Source organism: Corythoichthys intestinalis, chromosome 10 (assembly GCF_030265065.1).
Source record: "Corythoichthys intestinalis isolate RoL2023-P3 chromosome 10, ASM3026506v1, whole genome shotgun sequence".
Lineage (NCBI taxonomy): Eukaryota > Metazoa > Chordata > Actinopteri > Syngnathiformes > Syngnathidae > Corythoichthys > Corythoichthys intestinalis.
In genome coordinates, this window is record NC_080404.1 from 48,130,202 (window position 1) to 48,154,866 (window position 24,665).

The 24,665-nt window shown below is 37.4% G+C and overlaps 1 protein-coding gene across 1 annotated transcript in view; it reads right to left on the minus strand.

Moving 5' to 3' along the window:
• Positions 1-8,656: 8,656 nt before the first annotated feature.
• Positions 8,657-24,665, minus strand: part of hpse2 (heparanase 2) — a 163,967-nt gene continuing 147,958 nt past the window's right edge. Inside the window, exons 11-12 of the mRNA XM_057847579.1 lie at positions 15,527-15,673; positions 8,657-9,208 (exon numbers count right to left, since the gene is read on the minus strand). Of these exons, the coding sequence (XP_057703562.1) occupies positions 9,046-9,208; positions 15,527-15,673 (310 nt within the window). The 3' untranslated portion in view covers positions 8,657-9,045. The remainder of the gene's footprint in view (positions 9,209-15,526; positions 15,674-24,665) is intronic.

Consider the following 24,665-nt stretch of genomic DNA (forward strand, 5'->3'; position numbering starts at 1 on the left):
TTCGTCTTCAAATGTTTTATCAGGTTCGAGGTATAGAAACTGGCCGATTTAACTCCACATCTCGAAACTTTCAGGCCGCAAATCTTGCATGCAGCCATTGATTTTAATTGACGGGATTTCTATTTTGAAATATTTCCCGACCGCCGCCATTTCTCCTGGTTTATTTTTCCTTCATATGAAAAAGCGCCCTTGTCATTGGTCAGGAGTGGCTATTGGCCCGTTCTCATTGGTCTGGAGCAGGCCAATAGCGATAGCTGCTTGGTGTTCACGTGTCATCACACAACACAGAGACAGAGTGTAGTGAGCGCCAGGAGAAAAAAAAAGGCTGCGGTCAAATGTTATAATAATGGACCGGTAAATGGTATCGGCGCCGTCTTTGTTGGTACTCGCCGATACCGATACCACCATCGGTATCGGTGCATCTTTAGTTGTTATTGTTTTTTTTTTTTTTTTAGACAGTCAATTATTTCATACAAACAAATGCATATTTTAAGGATTGGAAAGTGAGGTGTATTAAAAATAATCTTCAGCAAGAATAATTCCTGACTGTGTCAGATGGTGAATTTCGTATTTATTTTATATAAACACTTCCACGCCACAAATATCTTACAAAAACTGCTTTGGAATTAAGCTCTACAATAGTCTGTTCAAGTTCGTACCCCATAAAAAGAATACAGAATGGACTTACCCATATTTGATATTTGCTGACATATATAGGCACATACCTGTTGATTTTTTTAATAGGGTTAGTTTAATGGTGGTTTAAAAAGTTCCCAATTAGTACTGTAATAATGCATCCTTGCCACATCAGATGAACCACAACATAAAAATACAGCATAGCAATAATATAAATTAATGTATATCAAATGTGGGTAAAGTTTAACACATGTATTTTCTCTTATGTACAACTTATGTACCACAGTTCACGCAAACTAAAAATCGTTAAAATGTAAGACAGTAGATATTCCGATAGCATTTTCATTGCACACAATACAAAAGTTCCATGCATGAGTTATAACAACAACAACAGAAAACATACAAGGCCCTTGTTAAAGAAGACGTGATACCTTTTGGAACTGCTTTTGTACTTTGATTTAGGACCGTAAATTATGATGGCCAATATGTACACTATATACGTAAAAAGTAGCAGCACAAGAGGACTATTGTTAAGGTAGTGGTCAAGATAGTTTAAAATGAGAACTTAAAAATGTTTTCTTCATTTCTGGTTCTAAACTAAACTCAAAAGGGATGCGGTTAAATCTCCAAAGTCGAACACAAGTTATATTTTGTGGTGCGGGTTGAATATTTTTTCCATAACATTTTGGTTTAATTTTAATTTTGGACATTCCACTGCCATAGACTTCATAATTATATTGACGGGTCAGATTTGACCTTCACTGCACCATGCCTTCAAGTAGGGGGCCATCCCACAATCGGCTTTGGTTATTCGCAGTCGGTCGCATCGACACATGGTCCAACGCTGGATTTATGTTGAAAAAGTACGAAAGCTGTACCACAAACAAACAGGAAGGATTGTCTCTGGAGCGATTTATTTGAGGATTCAAGGTAATTATCATATTTTTCGTTTTTTCACAAGAATTTTCACGTAAAAAGCTGTTTGTTGTAAGGCTGCCGCCACACTGTATAACAGGCTAGCATCGTTCTTCGACATATTTAAGTAATATAAATGCTAACAGCACAGTTTTTTTTTTAACTTTTAACCAAGAATCAAGACTTTTACGTCCATATCTAAAAAGAATTCAGGGATTTAAGCATTTATTCACTAGAATTTTTACCGGAAAAGTTCTGTTTACATATGGAGGCCGCCACATTGACTGACAGACTGGCATCATACTTCGACATATTTACGTAAAATAAATGCTAACCGCACGATTTATTTTTGCTTTTAACCAGGAATCAAGACTGATTTGCGTCCATATCTATAAAGAATTCAGGGATTTAAGCATTTATTCAGAATAATTTTCACCGGAGAAGCTCTGTTTACATCTGGAGGCCGCCACATTGACTGACAGACTAGCATCGTACTTCGACATATTTACGTAATTTAAAGGCTAACTGCACGTTTTTTTGCTTTTAACCAAGAATCGAGACTGTCTTGCATCCTTATCTATAAAGAATTCAGGGATTTAAGCATTTATTCACAAGAATTTTCAACAGAAAAGGTGTTTACATATGGAGGCGGCCACATTGACTGACAGACTAGCATCGTACTTCGACATATTTACGTTAAATAAATGCTAACTGCACGTTTTCAGTTTTGCTTTTAACCAAGAATCAAGACTTTTACGTCCATATCTAAAAAGAATTCAGGGATTTAAGCATTAATTCGTCCATATCTAAAAATAATTCAGGGATTTAAGCATTTATTTTCACCAGAAAAGTTCTGTAACCCTAACCCTCTAACCCTAGCATCGTACTTCGAAGTATTTACGTTAAATAAATGCTAACTGCACGTTTTTTTGTTTTGCTTTTAACCAAGAATCAAGACTTTTATGTCCATATCTAAAAAGAATTCTGGGATTTAAGCATTCATTCGTCCATATCTAAAAAGAATTCAGGGATTTAAGCATTTATTTTCACCAGAAAAGTTCTGTTTCACACGGCGGCCGGCACATTGACCGACAGACTAGCATCGTACTTCGACATATTTACGTAAAATAAATGCTAACTGCACGTTTTTTTTGTTTTTGCTTTTCACCAAGAAGACTGTCTTACGTCCATATCTATAAAGAATTCAGGGATTTAAGCATTTATTCACAATCATTTCCACTGGAAAAGTTCTGTTTACATATGGAGGACGATACATTGACTGACAGACTAGCATCGTACTTCGACATATTTATGTATTTTAAAGGCTAACTCCACGTTTTATTGCTTTTAACCAAGAATCGAGACTGTTTTGCATCCATATCTATAAGGAATTCAGGGATTTAAGCATTTATTCACAAGAATTTTCACCGGAAAAGCTGTTTACATATGAAGGCCGTCACATTGACTGACAGACTAGCATCGTAGTTCGACATATTTACGGCGGAAAACACTCAGGTGACTTGAAGTTCCGTTCTGAGACCCCCAATTTGGCCAAATTTAAAAATTGTTCGATATCCATAAGTGATACATCATTGGAAAGCTTTAAATCTCAATTTTTCTGGGGGAAGAAAACATTTGAACAGGAGGGCATTAAAAAAAAATAAAAAATAAAAAATAAACAGCAAAACCCTATGTAGAGGCGAGATCACGCGAGAGCAGAATTAAAGACACCATGATTTAAACAAGATATTGTCGCGTATTTACCTTGTTTCGATCCAAAAACTCCATGTAACGTGTATCACCGAGTGTCAAGACACAGCTGTGAATGACCATAGCCAGATTTTTGGGGGATTTTATGGGTGAAACATGGTGATATAACAATGGTCGCGATGCAGAAATCGCAGACAACAAGGAGTGGTTGAGATTTTCTTTTTCATATAGTTACCCATTTTTAACGTTATTTTTCAATTTTTCTTTGTTTGGATCGATTATTCATCATCTAACATATCGGGGAAATGCGAAAAAACAAAAAAAATACAATGAAGCGATAGTTATGAGGTAGAAATACGTGACTTTTTTACAGACGCCAAATTTTTCATTGTGACGTAATTTATTTAAAAGTTTAAAATATGCAGGTGAATAATTTTTTAAAGTAGTTTTCTTTTTTTAAACTTAATATTAGACATCAATTAATGATTCTAAGCTAAAAATGACAGACATTTTGAATAATAAATATAATTGCTCACCGTCTTTTTATGGCTAGGTTGAAACAAAAGCGGTTGCGTGACATCTGTAAACGGGGGTTTTCAGGGTAAAACGGACAAATTAAAAATAGTTCGGGGGCTTCATGCGCCAAGAATCTGCTATGGCAGCATATAGACATATTGTTCTATCAAACACAACAGTTGTTTTGGCTTAAAATGCAGCAGTTTCTTTTAAAGAGGAGTGCAAGAGCAGAAACTGCTTTTTCAGTCTTGTCTGTGTTTTCCGCCTTACGTTAAATAAATGCCAACTGCATGTTTTTTGTTTTGCTTTTAACCAAGAAACGAGACTGTTTTGTGTCCATATCTATGAAGATTTCAGGTATTTAAGCATTTATTCACAAGAATTTTCAACGAAAAAAGCTCTGTCTGTGATTCCACTCGGTCAGCTTTGACGGCCACGCCAACAATGCAGGCCTCCTATTAATCGGCCCCGCGCCCCGTCAATATAGTTATGAAGTCTATGCCACTGCACTTTGTTGTCCTGTCTGCAACTAAGCAACAGTGACACACAATAAAAATAAAACATAACTATCTTGATGTTTGAAAGGGGGAAAAAAAATCATCCACTTAGCATTGTGTAACACACACATCAGTAGCTTCATCAGTAAAACACACGTAATGCGCACATTTTGTTTTCTCTCTGTCAGTTTTGCCTGTTCTGAATTTTCTCTCATTCTGGCGACTAAAAGGATAAAACTCTTTTGGCTGACAGACAAAAAAGGTTTTTCACTTTGATGGCCTGGCAAAGGAATTGGAGCTTAATCGAGTCAAAGATGATTTCTATTTTCCTGTATAGAATTTCTGTAAATTTGAAACACAACCTGTAAAGCAGCAGCCCCTGACCTCTTTTGCAACACGGATCAGAACCAATTACATGCACAACCGTCGTTCCAGGGAGCAACGGGTATTCCATTCTTTTTTTTTTTTGGCATCATCTCTTAATCATGACAAAAGACAATAAAGTGCACATTACATCATTATATCAGTCCACTTCCATAACAATCACTAAAAGCCGTAAGTATATTTCAACACCATATTGCAAAATTTGTGGTGGGTTCCCTGACATTCCCATCTGGAGGTGATGGGCTTGGAAATATTTGGGATAATATTATAAATATTAGTGGTATATAAAGTGTTTCCCAACCATTGTGTCGAGGCACACTGGTGTGTTGCGAGAGATGGTCAGGTCAGGTTACGAGAATTAAGTCATACATTGTGATATTACAAGGTTAAAATCGTAATACGAGAGAAAAATCGTGATATTATGAGATTAAATTTGTGTTATTGCTTATTTCTACATTAGGCGAACCTGAACTTGTTCGGAGTCTGATGATTTAAACTTGTGGTGTTCAAAGACCGGTGTGGAGAATTAGGTAATGAAATACTTGTGTGTTTATTTGATGTTTTTTGCATAGACTCCACAACCAGTTGACAAGACAGCACCCACAGATATTGTATTGGCTTTCACTGTGATGAACTAAAACACACGCTGCGTTCTGACGCCCGATTTAGGTGGAATCAGGGCGAAGGTTTTACTGTATACAAGCAGGCAGGAGTGTCTCAAGAGTGATTTACCTAATAATGTGGCTTTAAAGCTGGTTGGGACAATTTCAGCATTCTGAAAAGTTGGTAGTGTTACAGTGGTGCAAATAAGTATTTAGTCAACCACTAATTGTGCAAGTTCTCCCAATTGAAAATATTAAAGAGGCCTGTAATTGTCAACATGGGTAGACCTCAACCATGAAAGACAATGTGGAAAAAAAAACAGATTTTCACTCAAAATCTCTCGATACATGGCCCATTCATTCTTTCCTTTACACAGATCAGTCGTCTTGGTCCCTTTGCAGTAAAACAGGCCCAAAGCATGATGTTTCCACCCGCATGCTTCACAGTGGGTGTGGTGTTCTTCGGATGCAATTCAGTATTCTTTCTCCTCCAAACACGAGAACCTGTGTTTCTACCAAAAAGTTCTATTTTGGTTTCATCTGACCATAACACATTCTCCCAGTCCTCTTCTGGATCATCCAAATGCTCTCTAGCGAACCGCAGACGGGCCTGGACATGTACTTTCTTCAGCAGGGGGACACGTCTGGCAGTGCAGGATTTGAGTCCCTGGCGGCGCATTGTGTTATTCAATTCAATTCAATTCAATTTTATTTGTATACTGATAGTAGCCTTTCTTACTGTGGTCCCAGCTCTCTGTAGGTCATTCACTAGGTTCCCCCGTGTGGTTCTGGGATTTTTGCTCACCGTTCTTGTTGTCATTTTGCCGCCACAGGGTGAGATCTTGAATGGAGCCCCAGATCGAGGGAGATTATCAGTGGTCTTGTACGTCTTTCATTTTCTAATAATTGCTCCCACAGTTGATTTTTTTTACACCAAGCATTTTACCTATTGCAGATTCAGTCTTCACAGCCTGGTGCAGGTCTATAATTTTGTCTCTGGTGTCCTTCGACAGCTCTTTGCTCTTGGCCATACTGGAGTCTGGAGTGTGACTGACTGAGATTGTGGACAGGTGTCTTTTATACCGATAACGGGTTAAAACAGGTGCCATTAATACAGGTAACGAGTGGAGCCTCGTTAGACCTCGTTAGAAGAGGTTAGACCTCTTTGACAGTCAGAAATCTTGCTTGTAAGTGACCAAATACTTATTTTCTACTCTGATTTGGAAATAAATTCTTTAAAAATCAAAATGTGATTTTCAGTTTTTTTTTTCCACATTCTGTCTCTTATGGTTGAGGTTTACCCATGCTGACAATTACAGGCCGCTCTACGCTTTTCAAGTAGGAGAACTTGCACAATTGGTGCTTGACTAAATACTTATTTGCCCCACTGTATGTCCCTACCGTCCCTATGCAAACCGACGCCCTTGCTTTTTATAATCATAGAGTAATAAAAACAAAAGTTGAGATACTCTTCAAACGGTAGTCTGTGTGGCCTTTGAAACATCAGAATTATAAGTCTTGGGGACCACTATTGTAAGGCACGAAACGTATTGTGGCAAACAGAAAGTTACTTCGGAAGGAAGTAAAAGCGGCTCAGTACAGCTCTTGTCTCGGTAAAAGTGGGGAGTCGGGGGACAGAGGACCAATAAAAACTAGTATCCTTGAGGTCAGTTTGGTTACTAAATTATGATTGGTCTGCTAAACTGTTCTTTAAAAAAATACTCTTGATGGATGGGGCACGGTGAATTCCAAGAAATGTTGAATAAATGTCATCTTGAAATGATGAACCCTGATGAAATAATAATGGGTATTGGCATTTATGATGTCCTACCTTCTTAACTGATTTCTGATTAAAAAAATATATTATCAGAGGTGGGTAGAGCAGCCGAACATTTTACTCAAGTAAAAGGAGTGTTACTTCAAAAATAATATTACTTAAGTAAAAGTAGTCATCCAAAAAAATGTACTCAAGTACAAGTAAAATGTATTTGGTTAAAAGAACACTCATGTAATGAGTAATATTTTGAGTAACTGCTTACAATGTGTGTTTTTTTAACAATGGTATATTTTTTGAGCACAAAGTAATCTATATTAACTGTTATTATTATACTGTACTATAGCCTAATTGAATTCCAGCGAGAGAAAAAAACTTACAGAAATAAAGCATAATTCGTCCAAAGAGCATGAGTGCCCTCTAGTGGAGAAAATAGTTCATTGCATGAATAGTTCAATAGGGAATAGTTCCTTTCTAGTTCCTTTTATGAAAATTTAAAGATCATATATCTGATTTTCCTTTGTCAATCAGTGTCAAATAAAAACTGGGAGAGAGGTTAAAATCCCCGCTTTTGAGTCATGTTGAGGGCAGCGCTCTATGTCAAATACCCAATTTTTTACGGAGCTTTGAAGATGACACATGACTGAACACGCCACATGATCATTGAACGGCAAGCTTGAGTCTGATTGGTTTCATGTGATTATTGTTGTGACGTCTCATTGGTGAAACTGGTAGAGCTACTGATGGCATCGCTGGCAAAAAGAAAAAAAAAAAAATCTAATATGTAGAATACAGTTGAAAAATGTAATGACAAGCGTAGCCCAACTTAGCGGAGTAAGAGTAGCATTTCTTCTTCATAAATCTACTCGAGTAAAAAGTATGGCTTAGCTACTCCTAGAAGTACATTTATCTCAAAAAGTAAATGTAACTGAGTAAATGTAACACGTTACTACTCACCTCTGATTAGTATTACAGTGATCCCTCGCTACTTCGCGCCCTCAATCCATCGCAGATTTGTTTATTCCTACTTAAATAAATGCAGTATTTTATAGTGCTGTCCCGATCCGATCACGTAGTCTTTCACTTTCGCTCCTGCCGCTTTTCTTGGTCAGGCAGTGCACTGGAGTTGCTTATTAAAGTTAACTATGATTGAAAAACGGTTCAGGTTTGATCTTGCCAGAGACGCTTACGTCAAAGTGCCGCATGCATCAATCATCGTTTAACTTGTTCATCAGTTGGTGTGGCAACTTATTGTGTGTAAGTGAGGAGCTTGAGTGGATTTGAGTGGATTCACTCAACGAAGCATTTAATCAAGCATTTTTCTAGTTTATTCTAGTTGAAAAATAATTCAGTGGGACAGTAACATGTTTAAAACATAATTATTACATTTGAAGTGCTTGAAAACCATTTATTCAAACAAAACAGACAAAAAAACTATATATATATATATATATATATATATATATATATATATATATATATATATATATATATATATATATATACATAAGGTTTTTTTTTTGTTTTTGTTTTAATACTTTGGGAAAAAATAGTGAAAAAACATGTTATATGTATCGCTTTCCAATGCTAAATCTGAATAAATACATTGAACACACAACCAAAAAACAAACCAAAAAAAAAAAGAAAAACTTTTTTGAAGGGGCGCTACTACGTGGTTTTCACTTATCGCGGCGGGTTCTGGCCCCCATTACCCGCGACAACGAGGGATCACTGTATTATTATCATTATCAGTCTTAGATGACTGTTGGTAATTATCAATAATACTGTATATAATCAAAGAAAATTTCAGCAAATTTGTTTCAGAATTGTCTATCAAACTGGTAGCTTTCATCAGTACCAAAGAGCATTATGTCCTCAAAAAGTTGGTGACCCGTACCACAATGTCCTGACTTCTCACGTGCCCTTGAGGATGTGGTTGAAGACGTCACAACGGGACTCACATTTAGATCTCTAAGTAGAAATTTGGAGAAGAAAAAAAGGTTGATCTTTGTTATCTTCGGCAGGCGTATGCGTTAATGTTTTTGACAACGTAGAAGCCAATGGTCAAGGGAGGCATGGCTATTGTCCGTCCTGCCCGCAACGTCTTTGGCTTCAATTCCGGAAAGGTCTCATTGTCCAGCATTAACAGCCTCTCGCCGTTCAGTTGCACATGTCTGATAGAAAGAGAAGAGAAGAAGAACAGGATTCGTAATTGCGCTTTTATAGTTTACCAAACTATATTATGGAGAAAATGATTTGTTTGTTTATTTAGTGCGGGGTTCAGCAACCCGTGTTTTGAGAGCCGCATGTGGCTCTTTAGCGCTGCCCTAGTGGCTACCTGGACCGTATTAAAAATGTTTGAAAATGGAAAATGATGGGAAAGGGAAATATATTTTTTGTTTGAACATGGTTTCTGTTGGAGGACAAAAATGACACAAACAATCTTAACGTTTTCCAATGCTGTAAAAATGTGTAGAATAAATATTGCATTTCAACATTACTGTCAACAAAGATTTGACTCATAGCCTGCGACCCACGTTTCTATCAGCAGGGCGACTGTTGAAAACAAACCGGCGGCTATATACTGGGGTGGTTAATTCAGCGGCAGCATACCTGAGATGAGTCGTGTGATGTGATCGATATTGAACACCCTGCGCTTTTATTCAGGTACATAAACTCCGATTATATACTTTACCTTTTCAAAAGGGTGCTGTTTTATTTATTTTTATGAACGCAGGCTGTGTTTTGTTGCACTATTCTTGTTGCCCAGATACAGTGGGGCAAATAAGTATTTAGTCAATCACCAATTGTGCAAGTTCTTCCACTTGAAAATATTAGAGAGGCCTGTAATTGTCAACATGGGTAAACCTCAACCATGAGAGACAGAATGTGGAAAAAAAAACATAAAATCATATTGTTTGATTTTTAAAGAATTTATTTGCAAATCATGGTGGAAAATAAGTATTTGGTCAATACCAAAAGTTCATCTCAATACTGTGTTATGTACCCTTTGTTGGCAATAACGGAGGCCAAACGTTTTCTGTAACTCTTCACAAGCTTTTCACACACTGTTGCTGGTATTTTGGCCCATTCCACCATGCAGATCTCCTCTAGAGCAGTGATGTTTTGGGGCTGACGTTGAGCAACACGGACTTTCAACTCCCCCCACAGATTTTCTATGGGGTTGAGATCTGGAGACTGGCTAGTCCACTCCAGGACCTTGAAATGCTTCTTACGAATCCACTCGTTTGTTGCCCTGGCTATGTGTTTGGGATCATTGTCATGCTGAAAGACCCAGCCACGTCTCATCTTCAATGCCCTTGCTGATGAAAGGAGATTTTCACTCAAAATCTCTCGATACATGGCCCCATTCATTCTTTCCTTTACACAGATCAGTCGTCCTGGTCCATTTGCAGAAAAACAGCCCCAAAGCATGATGTTTCCACCCCCATGCTTCACAATGTGTATGATGTTCTTCGGATGCAATTCAGTATTCTTTCTCCTCCAAACACAAGAACCTGTGTTTCTACCAAAAAGTTCTATTGTGGATTCATCTGACTATATAGCCTTTGTTACTGTGGTCCCAGCCCTCTGTAGGTCATTCACTAGGTCCCCCCCGTGTGGTTCTGGGATTTTTGCGTTCTTGTTATCATTTTGACGCCACGGGGTGAGATCTTGCATGGAGCCCCAGATCGAGGGAGATTAACGGTGGTCTTGTATGTCTTCCATTTTCTAATAATTGCTTCCACAATTGATTTCTTTACACTAAGCGAAAATGAACAGTTACAGAAAACGTTTGGCCTCCGTTATTGCCAACAAAGGGTACATAACAAAGAATTGAGATAAACTTTTGGTATTGACCAAATACTTATTTTCCACCATGTTTAACAAATAAATTCTTTAAAAATCAAACAATGTGATTTTCTGTTTTTTTCCCCACATTCTGTCTCTCATGATTGAGTTTAACCCATGTTGACAATTACAGGCCTCTCTAATCTTTTCAAGTAGGAGAACTTGCACAATTGGTGGTTGACTAAATACTTATTTGCCCCACTGTAAGGGGCATATTATGCACATTCTATTTTGTTGTCGTTTTTTTTTTCTTTCTTTCTTTTTTTCAAATCTTCAAAAGACAAAATGACATCAAAATTGGGATTTCTTGAATTTCTTTAAATTTATCAAAGCAATTAAACATAATTCATTAATATTGTAATGAAAAACTTGAGGCAGCATCGTACAAGTAGTCACGTGGTGCGTCATTCTCTATAGCAGACATGTCCAAAGTCCGGCCCGGGAGCCAAATGCGGCCCTTGGGCAAATTTCATCCGGCCCCCAGCCTCTGTCATAAAATCAATAACGTCTGGCCTGCATACACACTTAATAAATTGGTCACTAGTACAGCTACCAGGATATGAAGTAGCTTACATACTAAATGCTGCTCCTCATTTACCCACTAAAAGGCAGCAGCACTCTAAGCAACATTACCCCGTGTGACTCTTTACTCCCAATTTTCTAAAATGGCGACAATCAACAACAACAAAAAGTTGACTGCGACGGTCGACGCTTCAAGGATAGGTGGAAATTGGACTATTTCTTCACTAAAATACGCAACAACTGTGTCTGCCTCATTTGCAAAGAGACAGTCACTGTTTTTAGAGAGTTCAATTTGAGGCAATATTACCAAACAAGAAACACTGACATGTACGACAAGATCACAGGGAAGATACGTATCGAGAAATTGAAGCAAGTTGAATCTAGTTTAATTTTACAGCAGCAGTATTTCACAAGAGCCCGAGAGTCGAAAGAGAATGCCACAAAGGCTAGTTGCGAGATTGTTGAAATTATTAATTAAAAATAATAACAAAGCAAATGTGACACAAGGAATGGCTTGCTAAAATTTGCTTAAATATATTGTTCTACATAAAGAACGTCAGCCAAGGTCGGCCCCCCACATTTTTACCACACCACAACTGGCCCCCTTTGCAAAACGTTTGGACACGCCTGCTCTACAGAATGCACTGCAAGGAAAATAAACATTTATTCATGAAGGCTCATTATATATTTATAGCCAATTTAGTCATTTTGATAGTAGGCTAATATCGATACATACAACATGTGTTGCCTTCATCATAATGCTTCTCTCAGGCTTTTCATTTTTGCGGCTCCTGACATATTTGTTATTTTGGCCGAATATGGCTCTTTCAACATTTTGGGTTGCCGACCCCTGATTTGGTATATCTTTTGCCCACTTGGGGGTGCTACTGCCTCTCCTATGAAATTCACTGAAGTCACTATCAATGGCTTTCTTTACAATATGATAATAACAGTATTGAAAAAACGGTATTCTCCCCACTTCTGACACTTTTTAAGGCAGCGAATTATTTATTTATCATTATCATTTTTAATTTTCAACATTAAACAAATTTATTGCAAAATATCATCCGTTGTTTGTAAGTGTTGGTATATACATAATTCATTCACAACTTTTCGAGTTGTCTTGGGAGACATTTCACCTCTCATCTAATCATGCAATGAAGCAGAGTTTGGACTGTATACCAGCAATTTAATGTGGAAACGCAGAAATTTAAGCTGCAAGTTAGGGGCACACCCACAACATCCACTGGTAATTCTTTAACAATGCAATTGACAACCCTTGAGACAACCAGAAAAGAACCCTGAATGAAATAAACTGGATTAATGTGAACATTTACAGGGTGTGCTTAAAATTAGGTATGAATTTCTTTTCGAATAAAGGTACAGTGGGTTAGATATAAACAACAAAAAAAGAGGAATTATTTAAACAAGTGAAATTCCATAATAATACTGAAATTTAAAAAACTGCTGTGAATCCAAATAAATTCAACAAAGCTGGATGTGACAGCCATTAAAACAAAACAAATAAATCAAAAATTTGGCTACACAAACAAATTTATCCACATCTGTTAGAAGGGCGTTCTTCATTAAAGTGCAGTGGAATCAAAAAGTTCTGAATAAAGGCCCCTTTGGTTTGCTCTGCAATTTATGTATTTTTTCCCCCTAACTCCTAAAACTTAGATCCACCACCGCTGCAATTTTGTTTAAGGCGCATGTCTCCATTAGTATCTCCAGTAAATATCACATAGCTAATGCAGACAAAAGTACACACATATTAGTTCAGATGATACAGTAAAAAAAAGGCTAACTAACCACTTCCCCAACATTTAAATTCTGTCAATTAGCGAGATAAAAAGATTAAATCTAAGGGTAATTGACAACAAACATGTCAATGCCTCCTTAATAGCTTAAATGATTAGAAAAAAATAGATATTTGATGATGTTTTGAGATTTACAAACAATTTTGGAAAATTAGGGGGAAAAATTATCTTGGAAATTATTTCAAGAGTGACAATATATTGCACACTCATAAAAAGAGGACTGTTAAAACAATTTAAAACGAAGTAAGAAGAGATCGAACACAAATCAGGTGACGCCGTGACATTAGTGCAACTTCAATACATTTTAGTTTTAAAGTTTGGGGATTTACTTTTTATCAACATTGCATGCTGGGTCTATTAAATTGCACTTGGTCAGAATAAATTATGGCAAAGTGGATTTAACAAGAATAAATATAAAATACATTATTTGTATTACAATATTTTGGTATTGATTAAATTAAATGGTGGTTGTTGCCTAAATTCTTATTAACCAATTGTTTCAGTCATGTTGCTTGTATGCACTTAAAAAATGCACATGCACGAGTTTAACTTTTAAATAGATGTTTTTCATTGTATGAAAAACATACATTAGTTCACATTAGTTTTGTGTTATTACACATTACTGAATCCATTGTTTTGTTTATCATGTAAGACAGTCAATTATAACACCTATGGATAAGCATTGCTTAATATATACGTAACGTGATTTGAACTTTTAAATAGGTGTTTTTCATTGTATATACATATTAGCTTTGTGTTTTTACACATTACTGAACCCATTGTTGTATTCATCATGTAAGAGAGTCATTTAAAACTATTATGAAAAACCATTGCTGAGTATTTACTAGAGGTGTGCGAAATTTCCGATTCTTAGGTTATTCGCGATTCGGCCGTGGAAGATTCGAGAACGATTCACAAACATCCAAATTCCGATTATTGAAATATGTCAAGTAAAGCGGAAGTAAAACACACTCAGCGTGCCGCGCGGTCTTCGGGACGCAATGAGGAAGGGAGCGAGAGTAGCCAGACATCATGCTTGTCATTACCCGGCCCCTCGGGTAATGCCGCGAGACAAAAAAACAACAACATACCTGACTGCTGCCGACAGCTGCAACAAAGTACGTCCACATAATGTTACGGTAGATATCATATTTATATAGGACTAGATGCAAAATAGACTCGGTGGTGATAGCGGCACATGGACAGAAAGCTAGATGCGGGCGTTAGTAAACGGCCGCCATCTTAAAGCAGTAGACTTCCCTGCAAGGCTGTTGTAGCGAACCGAATTAACTTTTTAGATTCAAGTTAATATTTTAGCTATCTTTAAAATAGTTTTAAAACGTTCACATGTCGAAAGTAGACAAAAGGGACATTATGGAATAACGGGAGCAATTTTAACAACTTTAACGGTTGATTCACAACATTAAATTAATTGAATGTAGTTTAAAGCTGCTGATACAGAATGGGGATTTGAGTATATCATTTATTGTTTTTAACTGTTAACTTGATACTGAAATAGTTGTCTATTTAAGCCTGCGAGGCTTTTTGCAGCTAATAGCGGGGGGTGTCATCAATAATCGATTCATAATCGAATCGTAGCCTCTGAATCGTAATCGTAATCGAATCGTTAGGTGCCCAAAGATTCCCACCTCTAGTATATACAGTATGTCACGTAATTGCACAAATTGTACGACTTTTGTCCTTCTGAGGTTCCCGTACACAGCAAAATCTGTGGAGTAGATTTTTTGGTGTAAATTATTTTTTTAGAAAATTGGTGTGGATTTGGGTGTTTTTTTAACACTAGCAGTTTCAAGATCGCTCTTGACGCGGTGTCAATTAAGTAAGTGGAACACAGACACCCCTGGCAGAGTTAAATGTGCTGGCACAGTTAATCTGCCACACCCTGTTTAAGTGCATGTGTCAGAAAACAAAGCAGGTGCAAAGACTTGTGGGTGAAGTGACACCACCACTGTAAGTAGTGTTGTCTGTTGACTGTAAATAGCTGGAGTGTGTTCAGTTGAAAAACCACATAACAGGGACCCTGACTTCTGTGCTTACTGAAGAACACTCCAAATGTAAGAAAACAAAAGGTGGTTATACATTTTGCATGTAAAAGGTTTGAATAAGAAATGCTTAACACGTTCAAGCAATTCATCAAATCTTATTAAATCTAAGCATTTTTCATTTAACGACATATTAGTTACTTAAGCAGTTGCGGGTTGTAACCAGTTGAAAGGAGGTTCTTGCATAAATAACATGTTTCATTTTTTGGAGTGTGTGTGTGTGTGTGTTACTAACTTGGCTTTAAGTCCGTCTTTTCCATAGGGCTGCAAAAGGTATTGATGCACAGTCTTGTTCCGTAGTGTGCCCGCCAACTTGATTTTCTTTCGTGAGCGATGTAAATTGATGATATAGATGGTGATGGATCCTCTCATGTAGTTGTGACTTGCAAAATGAAGAAAATCACAACATGTTCATTTTGCTTATGGCGGAAAACAGACAAGGCTGAAAAAGTTGTTTCTGCTCTTGCATCCCTCTTTGAAATAAACTGCTGTATTTTAAGCCAAAAATAACTGTTGTGTTTGATAGAAAAATATGTCTACATGCTGCCATAGCAGTTTCATGGCGCATTAAGCCCCCAAACTATTTTAAATTATCCGTTTTACCCTGGAGACCCCAGTTTACAGACACCGCACAACCACTTTTGTTTCAACCCAGCCATAAAAAGAAGGTAAGTTATCATATTTATTATTCGAGATGTCTATCATTTTTGGCTTAACATCATTAATTCAAGTATAAAATGTAGTTAAAAAAAAAAAAAACAACAAAAACAACAACTTAATAAAATTGTTCACTCACATAAACTTTTAAACAAACAACGTTACAATGAAATAATAGTGTCTGTAAATAGGTCACGGATATTTAACTCATAATTATCACTTAATTGTTTTTTTTGTTACTGTCACATTTTCCCTGAATTTTAGATGATAAATATTCGATCCAAAAAAAGAAAAATTGAAAACAAAAATAAAAACGTTTAAAAGGGTAAATATTGAAAAAGAAAATCTCGACCACCCCTTGCTTGATGTCTGCGATTTCTGCATTGTGACCTTTGTTATATTACCGTGTTTCACCCATAAAATATCCAAAAACTCCGGCTGAAGCCATTCACAGCTGTGTCTTGACACTCAGTGAGACATGCAACACGGAGGTTTTGGCTCGAAACAAGGTAAGTACACGATAATATCTCGTTAAATCGTGGTGTCTTTAATTATGCTCTCTCATGCTCTCACCTCGAGTTAGGGTTTAGGGGTTTCCTTTTCAAAAAATTTCTTCCCCCAGAAAAGAGATTTTAAGCTTTCCAATGACCATCACACATGCATATATGACAATTTTGAAATCTGGCCAAATTGGGGGTCTCAGAGCGGAACGTCAAGTCACCTGAGTGTTTTCCACCTTATATATTTTCTGTTGCTATAATCACAGGATGTATCTTTGTTCACTACCATGAGAGCAGCTTAATTACAGTGTGACCTTGCCTTGTTGAATTTGCTATAATTAAACAAGACTGCAACGAGATATCAGTCTTGCATAGCTTTATAATGGGCTGCGATGCAATTTAAAACAACGTATTTGATCTAATTTTGCTCAAGAATATGAGTGAACATGAAGTATTACCATAGGCAGACTTTGACTTTTGGGGCAGGGGGGGCAGGGGGGGCAGTGGGACCATGAAACGCAGAGTCAGCAATAAAATGAACATACAAGAATATTTATAATAAGAAGTTGAAAATGAGTGAAAATGAAATAATTTTTTGTTTTCCATCATTCTTGAGGGGAATCCTAAATTTAGGCTGCTAGCAGGACAGCTATACTTATCGCTGAGATTATCATCCATTGAATATGGTACACCTGCCGGTGTCGTGCCAATGTAGTTACCTCAGTCAAAATTGTATCCACTGGGTGGAGCCATATGGAGGTAGATTTGTGTCTTCATTATTCGATAAAAAAAAAAAAAAAAAAAAAAAAAGCTGCTTCAATCAAAATGTAGATTTTAAATTAAAAAAAGTCACTTCAGTCAAAAAAATGTGTTTGCAAAAATAGATTTGAAATAAAAAAAAAATGCATTTGAAAGCTATTTTTATTTGATTTTTTTTTGACTGAAGTAATGTTGTAATGTTGTTTTGTGTTTGGGCCACATTGTGGCGAGGACATTTGTGTATTTATAATTCAATCAAAAAATAAGTTGCTTCACACACAAAAAAAAAGAACCAAACATTTCAATCATAGAAAAAATGTTTTTGAATGCGAAAAAATATTTGAGACTCAAAAATTTGCATTTGAACACTTCATTTTTCCTTAAAAAAGTTTTCTTTGATTTTACCAATCCTTTCTGTGTTTGGGCCATATTATGGGAAGGACATCTGTGTCTAAATCATTCAAGCCCCCAAAAAGTGGCTTCAATCATGAAAAAAATATTTTCAATCAAAGAAAAAAATCATTTGAAAAATAAAATTGCCTTCCCCTATTTTTTTGGGTGTGAAAACAATATGCAAAGCAAATGACCGTCTTAGGTGCTAGTCACATGATCTGTTCGAATTTTTTTCCCCCCCGCATTATAAGAATATCTTTTTTTGTTCATTTCCTTCATTTTTGTTGTTTGTTTTCTTGCTTTACAACTTTTATATATATAGTGGGGCAAATAAGTATTTAGTCAACCACCAATTGTGCAAGTTCTCCTACTTGAAAAGATTAGAGAAGCCTGTAATTGTCAACATGGGTAAACCTCAACCATGAGAAACAGAATGTGGCAAAAAAAAAAAAAAAAAAAAAAAAAAAAAAAAAAACAGAAAATCACATTGTGATTTTTAAAGAATTTATTTGCAAATGATAGTGAAAAATAAGTATTTGGTCAATACCAAAAGTTCATCTCAATACTTTGTTATGTACCCCTTGTTGGCAATAATGCAGGCCAAATGTTTTCTGTAACTCTTCACTCTTCGCTTGGTGTAAAGAAATCAACTGTAGGAGCAAATTTTAGAAAATGGAAGACATACTAACCACTGATAATCTCCCTCGATCTGGGGCTCCATGCAAGATCTCACCCCGTGGCGTCAAAATGATAACAAGAATGGTGAGCAAAAATCCCAGAAGCACACGGGAGGACCTAGTGAATGACCTACAGAGAGCTGGGACCACAACAACAAAGGATGCTATCAGCAACACAATGCGCCGCCAGGGACTCAAATCCTGCACTGCCAGACGTTTCCCCCTGCTGAAGCCAGTACACGTCCAGGCCCGTCTGCGGTTCGCTAGAGAGCATTTGGATGATCCAGAAGTGGACTGGCAGAATGTGTTATGGTCAGATGAAACCAAAATAATTTTTTGGGGTAGAAACACAGGTTCTCGTGTTTGGAGGAGAAAGAATATTGAATTGCATCCGAAGAACACCATACACACTGTGAAGCATGGGGGTGGAAACATCATGCTTTGGGGCTGTTTTTATGCAAAGCGACCAGGACGACTGATCGGTGTAAAGGAAAGAATGAATGGGGCCAGAGATTTTGAGTGAAAATCTCCTTCCATCAGCAAGGGCATTGAAGATGAGACGTGGCTGAGTCTTTCAGCATGACAATGATCCCAAACACACAGCAAGTGCAACAAAGATGTGGCTTCGTAAGAAGCATTTCAAGGTCCTGGAGTGGCCTAGCCAGTCTCCAGATCTCAACCCCATAGAAAATCTGTGGAGGGAGTTAAAAGTCCGTATTGCCCAACGACAGCCCCAAAACATCACTGCTCTAGAGGAGATCTGCATGGAGGAATGGGCCAAAATACCAGCAACAGTGTGTGAAAAGCTTGTGAAGAGTTACAGAAAACGTTTGGCCTCCGTTATTGCCAACAAAGGGTACATAACAAAATATTGAGATGAACTTTTGGTATTGACCAAATACTTATTTTCCACCATGATTTGCAAATCAATTCTTTAAAAATCAAACTGATTTTCAGTTTTTTTCCCGCATTCTGTCTCTCATGGTTGAGGTTTACCCATGATGACAATTACAGGCCTCTCTAATATTTTCAAGTGGGAGAACTTGCACAATTTGAGGTTGACTAAATACTTATTTGCCCTACTTTATATAGGAAAGTCAATTTCCATGCAATGACACTTTTTGGCCACCCTTAAACTCTGCTTATGTATTACTGTGGTACCCAATGTTGTTCTTTATTATTTAAATTCAAGAAACCGCATTTATAGAGCGTAGAACTGATAACTGACAACATTTTATCTATATCACTATGCAGAGGAACTAGTAAAAAAGAAATGTAGCTGACAATCAAGATATATATATATATATATATATATACTGGACTGTCTCAGAAAATTAGAATACACAATATTCTAATTTTCTGAGACAGTCCTGTATATTGTTCTATGTAAAGGACGTCAGCCAAGGTCGGCCCCCCACATTTTTACCACGCCAAATCTGGTCCCCTTTGCAAAAAGTTTGGACACCCCTGCTTTAAATGGTGGATTAATGTACAGGACTGTCTCAGAAAATTAGAATATTGTGTATTCTAATTTTCTGAGACAGTCCAGTATATATATATATATTTTTAAAATCCTTTGCTTGATGCTCGCATCACATTTTTTCCCGATATGGCCCCCGACACGAAAAAGCAACTGAAAGTCAAAGGTCCCGTGAAGCATGTGAACGTCACTGGCAATATGTCTTGGGTTACACAAACAACAGTGTTAGAATCAAAGCACTGGGGACACAACCTGATAGAGAGCCCGGCCAAAGATAAATAACTTTACAGACAGATAAGACAAACATGATCAAATCTAATAACTGCTCCGATGCGAACTCAAACACAACATAATTCTAGTGAGTACCACATGCTGGCTTTGGAATTTAGGGTCTGCTTTTGCTCTAAAAACATGGTCGTGTCAGCTCTAAAATTAATTCCTATTTCTACATAAATTTTTATTATTCTTTGGCCTCAAGGTAAGCCATATCTTTAAAAAAAACAACTTAAATACAAGTGAGAGAACACTGTTTGGCTCAGTGTGTAAAAAAAAAAATCTTGGAGATGGAGGAAGAGATAATGAGACCTTATCGATGATGATGTTCTCAGATCTCCATAAGGGGAACATAAACATGTGTTGTTAGTGTTTGATGTTGATGCTTTGCTGGAAAAGTGAAAAAGAAAGCTAACCACTAAAAAGGTTGCGAAAGCCAAGTATCTAATCTTTCTAAACCGCCGACTGCCTATGAGCGTATTTATGCTGGTTGCTAACACAGAGCTGTCAAACCACCATCCACTGTCAGCCTTTGTAAAACCACAACATGAAACAAATAAAGATAATACAATTTGATCCAAGAGGGGCTGTTACAACTACCTTGCTGTGTGCCATACACTGCTGGCCAAAAGTATTGGCACCCCTGCAATTCTGTCAGATAATGCTCAATTTCTCCCAGAAAATGATTGCAATTACAAATGCTTTGGTAGTCATAGCTTTATTTATTTAGCTTGTAATGAAAAAACCACAAAAGAGAATGGAAAAAAATTAATCATTTTAGACAAAACTCCAAAAATGGGCAGGACAAACGTATTGGCACCATTTGAAAAATCATCTGATGCTTCTCTAATTTGTGTAATTAACAGCACCTGTTACTTACCTGTGGCCAGTGTTGGGCACATTACTTTAAAAAAGTAATTAGTTATAGTTAGTACTTCTTCCAAAAAGTAACTGAGTTAGTAACTGAATTACTCTATAGTAAAAGTAACTAGTTACCAGGGAAACTAACTATTTCCGTTACTTTAAAAAGAAGTTGCTGTATGGCAAAGAATTTGAAATTTTCTGAGAAGTATTCGAGTCAGTTGAATAGCGAAGGACAGGTAGTTGTGTTATAGAACCTTGTAATTTTCATTGCACTTCACCAGCAACAGATTTATCCTACACTTGAAGTGCAACAAAAATAAACAGTAAACAATATAATAAAATAACAATCAGCAGTAAACAATATAAAGTGATTTTAATAAATTGAATCTAACTCTCACAACCTGAGACAACTGGTCAAGCAGACATAGCCTACTGTACTTCAAGTATTTTGACTTGAAATAGTGTTTATATCTCCACCTCGTAAAGGACAAATTTTCCTCTGAATGCTCTGCCATCATATCCCTCTGCATCTGTTTTGCGTGTGTGTTTGCCGCACGCGCTGTTCCGGTTTGTGTGTGAAAACACCGGCTCTGATTAGCTTACCATGACACATGACTCTAACCCTCAGCCAATCACAATCACTTCCATTGCATCTATCCAGGGGGTGCATTCAGGTAGCCTCGTCCCCCTACTCCTCCCGTCACCCTCAAAGCATCTGCCGTTCTCTAGATGGAAGCAGCATTCTTGCTGGCTGACAGTGGTGGATGGGAACGAGGCTAGCAGTCAGGTGTAGCAAACACCGAAACGTTAGCAAGGTTTGGAAAGCATTGTCTAATTGAATGAGCAGGGACAAACAGCCTGGAGTCATAACAAGTACGTGCTGTAATATTCTGATACTGAATTATCCGAGGCACCCTAAAGTGCACACGGCGCCATTATTGTTTTTCTCACATGATGCCGGAGTGAGCTAGAGACACGGCCTGCCGGGAGCCGTACGTTTGTGTTTATGTTAAAGTCATATGCGCTATTAAAGAAACAGAGTGCCAGTACGTCCTGCGTGGTATATCTTTGCTAAGAAAAAGCACTAAACAAAACACGTGCGCTATTCTCGAACCTGAACGCACCCCAAGTCTTGGATGACAAATAAACAAAGCAGAGCAGACTCGCTACGGCTGGTAGTTTCTTCAATTTAGTCAGAGTAAGTAACGCACCGCTTTGGACCTTCAGTAACGGTAACGGCGTTGTAACGGCGGGAAAAAAATTAGATTACCCCGTTACTGAAAAAATAACGCTGTTATGTAATAGCATTATTTATAACGGTGTTATTCCCAACACTGCCACGGTGTTATTCCCAACACTGCCTGTGGCACATAACAGGTGGTGGCAATAACTAAATCACACTTGCAGCCAGTTAAAATGGATTAAAGTTGACTCAACCTCTGTCCTGTGTCCATTTGTGTACCACATTCAGCATGGAGAAAAGAAAGAAGACCAAAGCACTGTCTGAGGACTTGAGAAGCAAAATTGTGAGGAAGCACGGGCAATATCAAGGCTACAAGTCCATCTTCAAAGACCTGAATGTTCCTGAGTCTACCGTGCGCAGTGTCATCAATAAGTGTAAAGCCCATGGCACTGTGGCTAACTGCCCTAGATGTGGACGGAAAAGAAAAATTGACGAGAGATTTCAACGACAGATTGTGCGGATGGTGGATAAAGAACCTCGAGTAACATCCAAACAGTTTCAAGCTGTCCTGCAGTCCAAGGCAAGGCAAGGCAAGGCAAGGCAAATTTATTTATACAGCACAATTCAACACAAGGCAATCCAAAGTGCTTTACATCACACGAAAATCATAAAAATAACATTAAAATCAAAAGAACATAAAAACAAAGACAATCGAAACAGGAAATAAAATTATACATAGAAATCGCATTTAATCATGAATAGAATAAAATAAATAAAATATAAAACAAAAATACTACTACTACTACTGCTAATAATTGAAATCAGCAATGGAGATAAGCACAAGGGGAATAGAAAGCAAATAGATTGACATACTGTATATAGACAGTTATGGATATACAGTGATAAACAAAAGCGTTTTTAGCCCTGATTTAAAGGAGCTTACAGTTTGATCATACTTCAGACCTTCAGGTAACTTGTTCCAGAGGTGAGGAGCATAAAAACTAAATGCTGCCTCACCCTGCTTGGTTCTTTTTCTTGGAACATACAGGAGACCGGTTCCAGACGACCTTAGGGTTGTAGATGTTTCGTAGGAGGGTACAACTGTGTCAACTCGTACTATCCGCCGGCGTCTTAATGAAAAGGGAATCTATGGTAGGATACCCAAGAAGACCCCCATTTGTGACCCAAACACATAAAAAAGACAGGCTTGAGTTGCCAAAACTCACCTGAGAAACCCAAAAACGTTTTGGAAGAATGTTCTCTGTTCAGATGAGACAAAAGTAGAGCTTTTTGGGAAAAGGCATCAACATAGAATTTACAGGAAAAAAAAAAAACGAGGTCGAGAAAAGAAGACGGTCCCCACAGTCAAACATGGTGGAGGTTCCCTGATTTTTTGGGGTTGCTTTGCTGCCCCTGGCAATGGACTGCTTGACCGTGTGCATGGAATTATGAAATCTGAAGACTAACAACAAATTTTGCAGTATAATGTGGGCCCAGGGTGAGAAAGCTGGGTCTCCCTCAGAGGTCATGGGTCTTCCAGCAGGACAATGACCCAAAACACACTTCAAAAAGCACTAGAAAATGGTTTGAGAGAAAGCACTAGAGACGTCTAAAGTGGCCAGCAATGAGTCCAGACCTGAATCCCATAGAACACCTGCGGAAAGATCTGAAAAAGGCAGTTTGGAGAACGCATCCTTCACATCTCAGAGACCTGGAGCAGCTGGCCGAAGAAGAATGGTCTAAAATTCCAGCAGAGCATTGTAAGAAACTCATTGATGGATATGGGAAGCGTTCGCAGTTATTTTGTCTAAGGGTTGTGCTACCACGTATTAGGCTGAGGATGCCAATACTTTTGTTCGGCCCATTTTTGGAGTTTTGTGTAAAATGAAAATGATTTATTTTCTTTTTCATTCTCTTTTGTGTTTCACCATTGCAAGCAAAATAAACGAAGATATTACTACCAAAGCATTTGCAATTGCAATCATTTTCTGGGAGAAATTGAACATTATCTGACAGAAGTGCTTGGGAGTCAACAGCAAGGTGAACCACTGGTCCCGGATTTTCCATGCATCGATTCAAATTATATAACAGTCCGCTTGGCGAATTTATCGTCATTTATCGTTATCGAGGTAAATCTGCTCAATTTATCGTGATACGTACTTAAGGCCATATCGCCCAGCCCTAGTGCCTGTTTTGGTTTTAAGTCGCTAGCGGCATTGGTTTTTAAAATATTTGAATTTTAAGTTTTTGTAAATAGGCCCCCTACGGATCGGTCCTGTCAACTGATAGTGATGTCTATGCTATTAGCTAGAAAAAAAAAATGTTTTTGGGCTGGATTTTTATTTTAATGGAGGAATAGACTAAATAATGAGATAAAAAAATCCTGCAACTTACAGGAAAAAGAAAGCTAAACTGAAGAAATGATATTGGCAGTCCTAGTTTATTGCTAATTGACTTGCATGCACCAAAGCTGCTTTGTTTAGGCCGTTGGAATTTAAAACTTTCTTTTTTTCTTTTTTTTTATCACCAAGTGAGTTGTATATTCATTTTTTGTATTTGTTTCTTTGCTGAACCATACAAATATGCAA